Genomic DNA, 12,701 nt, shown 5'->3' with positions numbered 1-12,701 from the left:
CTTACCTTAAAACTAATTAGTAAATACAATGAACCATTTTAAATGAACAAATCTAATGAGCTGAACAGATGAAGCAATAATGAACATAATGAAAGCTGTTACACTTGCGTGGTGTGACATTACTGTCGAATCCAACATAGTGGAAAGCATTATTTTTTAGTTTCAACCTTTCTAATAATCTTTACTCTAATTGTGTTTTTTTTTTCTAAACGAATCCATGGTAGAATTAACTGTACAAGTGACTAAACTCTTACTGATGCAGTCTGGAATTTTATAAAATTTTTATTAGTTTATTCAGTCCTTCCTTGTGTTGGAATTAGTAGTGAAGCTAGGAAAAGGCTTGTGTTTTTTCCACAACTGGGTGCTAAATAGATTTTTTTTTTTTGTCCTTGGAGAGTCTTTATCGTTTGGTTTCTGCTTAGTCCTGCATTTGCCTAATGTTATTTACTACAACAGCATAAACTTGTGGGTGGAGCTAACAGCTAATGATAATGAAACAGATGTTCTGCAGAGTTTTTACATTGTTAGTGATAAAATGGCACATTTCACAACTGACATTTTGGCACATTGGCTTTAATATAAGGTATATATACAGTTGAAGTCAGAATTATTAGCCCCCCTGTTTATTTTTTTTCCCAATTTCTGTTTAACGGAGAGAAGAATTTTTCAACACATTTCTAAATATAATAGTTTTAATAACTCATCTCTAATAACTGATTTATATTATCTTTGCCCTGACGACAATAATTAATATTTTACTAGATATTTTTCAAGACACTTCTATACAGCTTAAAGTGACATTTAAAGGCTTAACTAGGTTCATTATGTTAACTAGGCAGGATGGGATAATAAGACAAGTTATTGTATAACAATGGTTTGTTCTGTAGACTATCTAAAAAATATATATAAATAAATATTTACCTTAAAATGGTTTTTAAAAAATTAAAAACTGATTTTATAGAAGCCAAAATAAAACAAAGTACACTTTCTTCAGAAGAAAAAATATTATCAGACATACTGTGAAAATTTCCTTGCTCTGTTAAACATAATTTAGGAAATATTTAAAAAAGAAAAGAAAATTAATAATTCTTACTTCAACTATATATATATATATATATATATATATATATATATATATATATATATATATATATATATATATATATATATATATATATATATATATATATATATTATGCATATATATATATATGCATATATATATATGCATACTTTCGGGTCATGTTGTTCTGTGCTTGTACTGTAATGTACAGTTCATATATCTGACTGATTGTATTGAAGGAGAAAATTAAATTACAAAAAATATATAAATATATTTATACATTTTAATACAATAATTGTTGTGCTGTGAAGTAAAATATAAAATTGTGTATGGAAAGCATAGTCAACGCATCGTGATGCACCGAGATACCGAATTGAACCGAATCGATGGCATGACAATCGTAACCAAATCGAACCGTGAGACCAGTATAGGTTCACACCCCTACTTGCTGTATGTCAGCTGATACCTTCAACAAACCTCCTAATACCTGCAGCAGTCTCCACTGTACTGTCTCTTCCTAACTGTCGCATCATCAATGACGTAAGTGTGCTCTGGCTCGGAAGGTAAAATGCAATGTGAGTGTGGGCTGTCGATGAAGAGGGAATGGGGACAATCGCGCCTCGGCATGGTTTAATGCAACCGTGTGGGTACACCCTGAAAGTTACGTCTGTAGTATAACTCTTCAGTTATACTACAGTTATACTATCTCTCTTCAGATTAAAAAATCCCCCACTAAGAGTCCCTTTAAGGTATTGGATGGTCTGATCTCTTTCTGCTTGACAATCTCATTTTACATTAAAAAAAATCAATAAATAAAAATTTGTGCGATAAATTGAACAGTATCTAGTATCATGGTTTAAGTGTGACGATGTTGTATCATTCGGCTTCTGGTTACCCAACCTAAAACTTAACATGAGCTCCCTGCTTCATCTTTCTATCCCACAAGAACTCTATGACCTGAAAAAAGTAGAAAATTATAATTGGTATAAAGTTGAACAAAAGAAATTAGTATGAAGTTTCACCTCGGACTGTCAGCAGGAGTGTTTTACTGTCAGACTGATGGAACGGCATCTTCCCCTACTGGGTTATTACAGTGCCTTGCGCATTGCAGAACAAATGGCTTTGCTCCATGAGTTCACAGAGTTTGTCTCGCAGCTAATAGACCCAGCTCGTGAACGTTTGCTGTGTATTTAACCGTGTCTGCGTTCAACATGTTTCGTGGACAGCTGGGTGATAAGAATCATACTATATGTCCAACCCATATGTAGTAAGAGTGTGTACAACAGTCACAAGGGCTCTATAATCTGTCAGCAGCAGCACAGGAGGCCAATTGTTGATGCAGACAGACAGACAGAAAGGGAAAGCTGTCACTGTCGATTCATTTGGAAGTATTGAACATTTTTCCACGCATCTCAGCGCTGTCATTCTGCCATCATTTCCTCTGATCGTTTGATATTCAGAACCTTCCAGCACTCCTGAGATTACGCTGTTTTCTTTTCATTTGATAGGCTTTTGGATGTTTCCATCGTAGTGGAAAGTTGGAATAGGTGCGCTAGTATATCTAGGGATTCCCGTTTAATTTATCCTCTCAATCATGGAGCCCTTATCTTCCTGTCACGCAGTCTTGGATCTTTTAGTAGCTGAGCTTCAACGCAATTCATCTCTCTGTCTTTCTCTCTCTCTCTCTCTCTCTGTGTGTGTGTGTGTGTGTGTCTCTCTTCAACCCCTCTCAGGGACGCTGTACACGTGATAACTGTAAGTACCTGCATCCTCCGCCTCATCTCAAGACCCAGCTGGAGATAAACGGCAGGAACAACCTGATCCAGCAGAAGACCGCAGCCGCCATGCTGGCCCAGCAGATGCAGTTCATGCTGCCTGGAGCTCAGCTGCAGCCCATAGTGAGATCAGATTTTCATAACTAATAACGTCACCATTGTTTCTGTTGGCTTGAAAACTGCTTTATGATCCCTTGTTGTTCTTGTGTCTCTTATCCAGACCTCTTTCCCAGTAACGCCTTCGTTGGCCAACAGTCCGAGCGTGGCTTTCAGCCCGTACCTGAGCCACGTGAGCCCGGGCATCAGTCTCATGCCCGAGCTTCTGCCCAGCGCCCCCGTGCTGGTCCCGGGGAGCCCCACCGGCATCACCATGGGCAACGGAAATTCAACACAGAAACATGTTCGCACAGACAAGCTTGAGGTGTTAAACACAGTGAACAACTTGCTGTTGTTGTTGTTGTTAGTGGTTTCTAGTCATATAACTCTGAATGTTACGTGAACATGCGCATGTAACACATTTCACACTGTTTGTGCTTAAAAAACTGTCTTTTCTGAAGGCTGGAATATACTGAACTACTTTTAAAATAGTATTTATGGTATATTTGGACCCAAAAAAAAATGCGTTTAGTTCTGGTGCATACATACAGTTAAAGTCAGAATTATTAGCCCCCCTTTGAATTATTATTATTTTTTATATTTCTCAAATGATGTTTAACAGAGCAAGGAAATTGTCACAGTATGTCTGATCATATTTTTTTCTTCTGGAGAAAGTCTTATTTGTTTTATTTCGGTTGGAATAAAAGCAGTTTTTAATTGTTGATTCAAAATTATTAGCCCCTTCAAGCTAATTTTTGTTTGACTGTCTACAGAACAAGCCATCATTATACATTAACTTGCCTAATTATCCTAACTTGCCTAGTTAACCTAGTTAAGCCTTTAAATGTCACTTTAAGCTGTATAGAAGTGTCTTGAAAAATATCTAGTAATTAAATAGTATTTACTGTCATCATGGCAAAGATAAAATAAATTAGTCATTAGAAATGAGTTATTAAAACTATTATGTTTAGAAATGTGTTGAAAAAAATCTGCTCTCCGTTAAACAGAAATTGGGGGAAAAATAAACAGGAGGCTAATAATTCTGACTTCAACTGTATGATGGTATTTTTGTCAAGAGCTTATAAAATGTGTGAAGGAGTCAAAACAGCAGCAGCAACTCCTCCGTCACACAGATAGTTGAAGATCTGCTGCAAGATCTACACTAGATTTGAATTAAGCATTTAGCTGATGCGTTTATCCAAAATCACTCACACACACACTGGGAACAGTTGGGGTTCAGTGCCTTGCTCAGTGCTGTGGTTTTGAGGATGGAAAAGAGTGCTGTTTATTCACTCACTGCTATCCTTGCCAGTGCTAAAACTTGAACCTGCAACCTTTGGATCACAAGTCCAACTCTAAACATTAGGCCATGGCTGTTTTGTTAATGTAAATTATTGTAAATTGTGCATTTGAAGCCTGTATTAAATGCATTAATATTATAAAATAGAAAAAAATGTGCAAAAAAGAAGTGTGGAAAAAGATAAAGTGTGTTCCAGCCTCTGATCGTAGATCTTGTAGTTTAACTGTTTGGTGAAAAAAAATCTCATATATTTAATTAGACAAAAATACAGGCCAATTACAATGGAGATCATTGATACATTTAGAGACATGGGGTCCATTCTTTGGACATGGATTACTCAATGGGCTATATGCACAGCTAGAGTTTTTCAGCCTATGATGAACTTCTGGTGAGAGCCTTATGGGACTGTTTTCAATTTCATTAGGTTCCTTTTACAGCATCGATGTTGTAATGTAATTCAAATATAATCAGTTAAATAGACTTCATCATCCATTTGGTTGTTAAACTGTAAAAAGAGACGAAAGACTGTGTAAACGCAGGCGCCGTCATTAGCAGGCTAGCGCAAAAACTCTATTGAAAATACTGTGGTAAAATTAATTTCGATATTTTAAAGACATGGCGCGGAAAAATATAAATTAATGCAGTGCTTCTTGCTTGGTCTGATACCCACTTTATATCACATCTTAGCCAAGCAATGATGATTGCTGTTTTTTAAAGGAATCTGATCTTAAACGCAGCGATTTTGTATGGCATGACAATTAACCGAAAGCCCTGGGGCTGGCTGACTGAAACTAAAAGTCTGTGTGTGTATACACCATCAGCTGGATTTGGTTGTTGACAATTTGACTCGATCCAGGATCGTTTCATTCTTCAAAACTCATTCGAGAGTTGTTGTAATAGCAACAGGTCTGGTAGCTCAAACCTGCTCTGGAGCAGTCTTATTCATATAAATAGGATTAGATCTGGTCTTCTCAAGCAAAGGTAATACTGAAAGTATGTAATGAATGCTGATATTTCCTTACAGTAGTAGCTAACCTGTAGATTATATACACTGGAAATAGTAAAATAGTTTTAAAAAAATGAAATATAATAGCTTTAAAAAAGAATTATAAGTAGAACTGTTACGCAATCTACAGAGTGATCTCTCCCCAAGGGGTTTAAAGTAATATGGACTTTTTAGAGACAAACGAAGACTGCTTTAAGGTAGGCTACCAACCCAGCTTTAGTACAATGCGTATATGATAGTAGACATGACCAATATTCTCGTTTTTTTATTTAAGGAATGTAATAATAATTGATGCAGTCATGCGCATGTTCTGACAGCTACTATGGCGATAATTTGATGCTTCCCAAAAGTTGCAGAAACTTACCAAAATTAAAAGGCTTTTTGAATTGGCCTTGAATAGGCCTGCTATAGAAAATTCGCTCAAAGTAAAACTAAATAAATTGCTAAATACTCTTGACACATGAAAGTGTAAAGCCTGCAGCCCACAACAAATGTGGAAAGTTATTGCGTATCATATTTAACAAATAGTTTACTACGAATTTTAGGTAATTTTGATCACATGGATAATTGAATATTAATCAGATGATGTCATTACACTGCTGTGCCGTCAGCCAATAGTATTGCTGATAATGATTTCAAGGATCGATAGATCTGTCCTTCACAACACATGCAGTGATCTCAGATTAGTTCATCCAAACATTTTAATCTGATTCACTAACTTGTTTGAAGAATCAAATTAGCCAGAGATCAGTTATTAAGATCAAAAATCCAGGATCTGCCAAATCATCTTAGATCATTTAAGTGAGGTACAAAGAACTGACCTTGTGTGTTTAAATTAGCCATGGTTTAACTACAAATAAAATTAAAACAATTGTTAATATAGTTAAACCATGTTAACCCAACATTCCACATGATTTGCTGCACTAACCATAGTTTTACCGGGATATTTGTAGTAAAACTATAGCTATACAATTGCTAATCAAAAATATAAAAAACACACAGTGTTGCTTAATGTAAGTGACCACAAAATGCAAAAACATCTGACAACCTCCCTCAACATAAAATGGGGCAAGAGCCACTCACCCTTTTTGTTTAAAACTCTAATTCATAAGACCCTTGTGCCAGAATAATTATTAAAGGGTGATTTTCAGCATGACTTTTGGTTGAGAGTAAATCTCCACTGTTTCACTGCCAGGTGTGTCGAGAGTTCCAGCGGGGAAACTGCACTCGCGGGGAGAATGACTGCCGCTATGCCCACCCAATGGAAGCCGCAATGGTGGACGGCAGTGAGAACTCCGTCATTGTTTGCATGGATTACATCAAGGGCCGCTGCACCCGTGACAAATGCAAGTACTTTCACCCTCCGGCTCACTTACAAGCCCGGATAAAGGCGGCGCAGCACCAAGCCAGCCAGAATGCAGCTGCCATGGTGAGTTACTGATATTATCCAATTACAATGACATCACAAGCACTAATTCACCCAATTATAAAAATCACTCATCACTTACGCTGTAAAGAAGATGTTGTTTGGTGTAACAGTACCCTCAGTGAAGGCGATATGGCAGCAGTATACTAGAAGTCATTTTGAAAGGCTGCTATTGATTGTAATGAATAAATCTGGAAGTATTTTATGGAAAAAAAAACTTTTAACTTCTTTGCTTCCACTCATGGATTTTTCTGTCATTTATGGCACAACACTTCTAAGCCGAGTACGATGTGGTCCTGGATTAACATCTATGTTGATTCTGAAACATTATTTGTGTTAAAAAATGTAATACATACCTATTCCCTACCTCTAAACCCAACCATAACTGTAAATTATTACAAGAATCAAAGGGGAATAATAGTTGGATAATGAAATAATGAAATCTTTCCAAAATAAAGTTATTCAAATAATCTGGTGAAATTTTATTTATATCGCAATAAATATTGGGGTAAAACAAAATATTGCAATGTCAGATTTGATCAATATCATGCAGCCATAATTTGAAGTGTTCATAACGGCACCAAATGTTAATTTGCTTAATAGTTAATGAAGATTTTCACATGTTAATCTGTCCTTCTACATGCATCTATAGAGACGTGTTTAGTGCGATTTGTTGCTATTTTCAGACCAGCGCAACCCTAATTTTCATGTTTTGTGTCACTTTGTTTAAATAGCAAATCCATTTGCACCACTTTGTGGACTCATGGATCTTCCAGTCTAAAAAGGACATGTGTTAAGGAGCACTGTTGTTATTATTATTAGCAATATTGTTTATTATAGCTTTTTTAGTTTGTTTTAATAAAAACAAGCTTAGATTTGTCCACCTGTTGGGTTTTTGAGACGTATGCATAACCATATGGGGCATAAGAAGAGGACGTGTGCTTGGATAGAACTCAATTTTTTGACTACACTTCGTTATTGTTGTTCATTTATTCATTTGCTGGAAATTAGAACTGAATTTAGAAATAGTTTTGAAAAAAATCTTTGTGCTTAACAAACAAAAGTAAATATATAGGCTAATGGATGCTTTCAGTGGAGTGAGTACAACACCGTTTCCACAGTGTAAAGAAAAGTAAAGGAGTAAAGTAAAGAGTAAAAGTGAAGAGAAAGTTAAGGCCGAATGGAGGAGGCTCATTCTTTAGCCTCGCGCTGCAGATGGTCTGTTAAACTGTTTTTTCGCTAGTGAAACGTTCTGTTTTTCTATTCAGTTTTTTCCATTTACAAAGTTCGCCATGTAAATAGTAAATACGTCATGACGCGATGCAACCGAGTCAGGGGAATGGGAGATGAAACTCTGATTGGTTTAATGCACGTTATGCTCAAAACACACCCATAACTCATTAAGAGAATAAGCACAACCCTGTTAGACCATGCGCCAGGGTGCAGACCATTTTTTTTGTCCTTAAAATAGTAAAAGTAGATTCAGACACGCTCTTAATGCTTTTGCGCCATGCAGACTTTGTGCCTAGATGGTTAACATAGCACTGTAATCCCGAATAAGTTGACAAAACTCAAAAAATTTGAGGTAATCAGTTACGTCAAATTTTTTAAGTTATGAAATTTTCTATTTTAAGTAAACAGAAACATCAAGTTTTGAGTTTGTTGTACTCATGCAAGACACTTCTCCTAACTTAAAATACCCAAGTAACTCAGCTCATACATTTTAATAGCAATTAACTTAATTGTTTTAATTTCTCCAAACTTTAAATCCTCAAGTCACCTAGCTCATATATTTTAATAGTAATTAACCTAATTGTTTTAATTTCCTTCAACTTTAAATACTCAAGTCACCCAGCTCATACATTTTGATAGCATTTTATTAAATTAACTTCTCCATCTCAGTTTCACAAATGAAATTAGCCATAATTTTAATCTTTAAACCCCATAAATCTATCAAAATACATCTGTAATTTTAAACACACAGACAATACCATTTTAGACATTTATTTTTAAAGAAAAAATGTCAAACAGTACAAATGTGCCTCCTGTGCAATTACAAATGTCATGAAACAATAAAAACAATTAGACATTAGGAGATTTAAAATAAACACTATTCTGAAATTAATAAGAATTTCCCAAAATGCAAATATATCAAACAAGAGCTTCAAGAAAAAAAAACACTATAAGTTTGACAAAATTAAATAATAATAAGATTAATAGGAACTACGAAACTTACAGTCTTAAAGCATTCGTTAATAAAGAATAAGTGCACATTCTGTGAAGTGACTCTTGTTTAGAAAAAAAAAGTCATTGGCACTGTAACTATCAAATGGTTTATATATATATATATATATAAATATTCAGTCTTGGTTGAACTATGATTCTGTCATTTACTCTAACTTATTCCAAACCTGTTTGAGTTTCTTTCTTCTGTTGAACACTTAAAAGGTTATTTTTGACAAAAAAGCTGAAACCTGGAACCACTGATTTCCACAGTATTTGTTTTCCTATTAGAAAGTCAATGCCTCAAAATAACTTTTGTGTTCAACAGAAGCAAGAAATTCAAACAGGTTTGGAACAAGTGAAGAGTAAGTAAATGACAGAATTTTACGTTTTAGACAATCTATCCCTATATATATATATATATATATATATATATATATATATATATATATATATATAATAAAATGCACCATTACCAATTAAAGGTACATACATGTTTTGAAGTTACTACCCCAGTGACAGTCTTTATTGAGTACAAAAAAAGGCTCTACATCAACTCATTCTTTAAGGATTCTATGCTAATCGACTTTCTATTTTCTATCATCCATGCCAAGCAAAACTTTTTGTACAAGTTCAAAGTCCTTTACTATATACTATGTGAAGAGCATACATTAATCCAAACAAGACAAAAAAGGTCTGGAAGTGTGCTGTGGGTGGTGTCCAATTCATTCTTCAGGACAGCAGAGACCCTCAGTGACTGCAGGGCCAATAAAGCATCTTCAGTCAGCGCTTCAGGATTATTAATCTAAAATATAATTCAAGGAGATTAATGTTAGGACAAAATCAATATGACTGAGCCAATTTTACATGATTCATCAACAAGTCATGATTACAATTATGTTAAGTAAATTTGCTCCTCAACTTTCATCTTTTCAATAGAACATGCCTAATTGTGAAAAGAATGAATGAAGTCTTACCAGGGTGGTCCTAAAGAATCCCCAGTCACGCTCACGCAGCAAGACCAAAAGACCTCTGATAACAGTAGTCCATCATGAACTGACATCATGCAGTTCCTGCAAAGACAAAAATTAAGAAAAAAAAAATCTAAATGAAATATCTATTTATATTTTAATGAATACTTTAATACATGACCCTAAACATACCTGCTCATCATAAACCTTCAAAAGATTAGCCAGGGTATCTGCTGTCTTGCCAGTTTTGGATGCTGTTTGCCTTAAAATTGTCATCAAATGAAATAGGTGGTGGTGCGATTGTCCAAAGAATTTGTGGGGAAAATTCTCATTTGTAACATGTTGGTACTCTGCAGCTAAAAAAAACAAGAGAAAATTTCATAAAACAAACCCACACTACAAAATATATAATGCTAGAAAAAATATATTAATATTATCATTATGTTTCATTTACTTATTAATTTTTTTACCTCAGATGAAAATCAGGTGGTGTTCAGATCAGATGTTGATATCAGGATCTTCATATTGTAAACTGAACTCAAGGTCTAGCTGAAGTTTCACTTTCCTTGCTGCAAAAGTATCATTGCAAATACACTGTAATATTTATTTTAACTGGATATGCCAGGCATAGTAGTACAAAATGAATATTTTACCCACCTTTTACATGCCTTCATATAAGAATCTTTCTGTAGTCAGCAACAACTGACCTTCAATTCTGTATGTACACAAAGTCACAGTGTCATTCAGCTGAGAGTGGAAGTAGTACAATTGCATAATGTCTAACGTCAACCCCCAAAACGGTTAGCAATAGAGCTGATCATCATGTTAGTTGCATGATTCGATGAACACGGATTTAACTTAAACAGTATTGAAATTTTGAAAACTGAATAGGACGACAAAGAAATTTAAGGCCTGTTTTTAAAAGCTAGAAATAACAAAACTTACCTTATTGTCTAATGATGTAAAAATATATAGCCTAAAAATATATATATTTAAGATATAAATATATTTTAAGCTGCAAAATTTGCACATCAGAAAAAATATTTCTTGTTTACCACGTCTGGATGATTAGAATATTTGTTTTGTTATTATTTTATTTAATAATTTTAATTACTTTGTATTACTGTGTTATAGATAGGCATACTTTGTTTTTAGGATATATATATTCTCTCCAGAGTAAATATTTAAAAAATAGACTGGAAAAAAACGTTTACCATACCTTTAACATATGTTTGACTTAAATGACATTTAAAATCATTTAACTGATCGCATTGATCAGGTAATCATTGATATGCAGAGATGTTTTCTCGAGCGCAGGGAAATAATCAGTGCTGATCAGTACTGGTGATTGAGGTAAAGTTAGTTTTATATTTACACATTCAGACTTTCTCCTTAATAATATAATATAATTTCAGAAAAGTAGTTTTTGCATATTCTAAACAGTAAAATCATATTAGCAGCCAATGACTTTCAAAGTACAACATTGTTCAGTCAAAAAAATTGTGCATTAAGTGTAACGTTAATGTTGTTTTCATGTCATACTTGCATGTGATTTCAGACCGAATACACAAAGTACCATGGTAAACGACATATGGAGAGAGTCACAAGTTGTTACTGGACGAATGTATGAATATAAAACCAACTTTACCTCAATGTGCTAGTGTGAGATGAAGCTCTGCTCTGTACCTGCTCAGGTGAGGAGCACAGCTTAAATGTTCTCCGTTAGGCTCTCGTATATGGATCAGCATGCAACAAGCTGTGTGTGACAGACAGCTACGTTTTGAGGCTAAGTTTTTGCCCGTCATCAGAAAATACCGTTCAGTATTTAGGCGGAGATTATTTGAGTTATGATTATGCGCCTTTCGTTTCCGTAGTGCCTACAGATCGCGAAGATAATACCACATTCACAGTCTGGACAGAGTTCAGCGCAGTGCCATGACGTGCGGTTGTGTGAGCGCGCGTCACCATGACAACCTAAACGCATGCTCGCGCCAAGATTTAAAAATATGTTAAAAATTGAATCTGCCGATTTCAAATGTTTTTGTCCTTATAACACTGTTAAAATTCATAGTTAACACATTACAACTAACGCTAACGTTGCACTGATTCAATTTTTTTTAAACAGTAATGTTAACGTTAGTTAGCAACAAGTGGGGCTAAACACGTTTTCTGTAATGCACGACATGTAAACGCATTCAGACAAACTCTACATTACATTGAACTGTTACTGTGATTATATTGATTAAAACATAAATTTAATATTTCTTGGATTTGTAAATAGTTTACTTACTGTAGTGTGAAGCGAGGCCGATCCGCCATCTTGAAAAAAACGAATGAAGCACGAGAACGTACGTGAACCTGGATGACGTCACACGCAAAATCACTGGGCTGAAAGATTTTGAGTTAATGAAACTTTAAAGAGACATTTTGTATAAATTAAACACAGCAAAATCGTTCACCTTACTTGAAAGATTTAATTTTTACAAACTCAAAAATAAGAAAAAGTTCTAAATACTCATCTAGGTTAATTAAGATTAACGAATTTTAATGATTTAAGTTAATACAACTCAGTTCAATTAATTAGTTACAGCATTAGGGTTTACAGTGAGAGCCCTAGACTCCAATAAACGAAGTTTAGCAAAATGCTGTTGTATTTTTTTACCAATATTATCCTAGTCACTGTAATAAATCTGGCCTTTTCTCACTGTTGATTTCAATCCATTAACTAACATTTACTAATGCGACTTGATTGTAAAAAGCATTACCTACTGTGATTTATTTAATTAAGTTGAAACTTTTGTTTATTTTAAACATTTCTACACAATATAGCTGTACACAAAG

The 12,701-nt window shown here is 34.5% G+C and overlaps 1 protein-coding gene and 1 long non-coding RNA gene across 8 annotated transcripts in view; one reads left to right on the top strand and one right to left on the bottom strand.

The window, feature by feature from the left end:
* The window catches only part of mbnl3 (muscleblind-like splicing regulator 3), an 85,361-nt gene that overhangs the window by 38,634 nt on the left and 34,026 nt on the right, over positions 1-12,701 (top strand). For all 7 annotated transcript variants that reach the window (XM_056471739.1, XM_056471738.1, XM_056471740.1 and 4 more), the window contains 3 exons: positions 2,797-2,961; positions 3,059-3,259; positions 6,436-6,669. In XM_056471739.1, the coding sequence (XP_056327714.1) occupies positions 2,797-2,961; positions 3,059-3,259; positions 6,436-6,669 (600 nt within the window). The remainder of the gene's footprint in view (positions 1-2,796; positions 2,962-3,058; positions 3,260-6,435; positions 6,670-12,701) is intronic.
* LOC130240291 (uncharacterized) lies at positions 9,360-10,147 on the bottom strand. The gene is made up of 3 exons (XR_008838759.1): positions 10,053-10,147; positions 9,867-9,962; positions 9,360-9,694 (listed from the first exon to the last, which is right to left on the bottom strand). It is a non-coding gene; the product is annotated as an uncharacterized LOC130240291 (long non-coding RNA).

The sequence above is a fragment of the Danio aesculapii genome, chromosome 14 (assembly GCF_903798145.1).
Source record: "Danio aesculapii chromosome 14, fDanAes4.1, whole genome shotgun sequence".
In the NCBI taxonomy this organism is placed as follows: Eukaryota; Metazoa; Chordata; class Actinopteri; order Cypriniformes; family Danionidae; genus Danio; species Danio aesculapii.
This window is presented reverse-complemented; position numbering and strand designations above follow the sequence as displayed.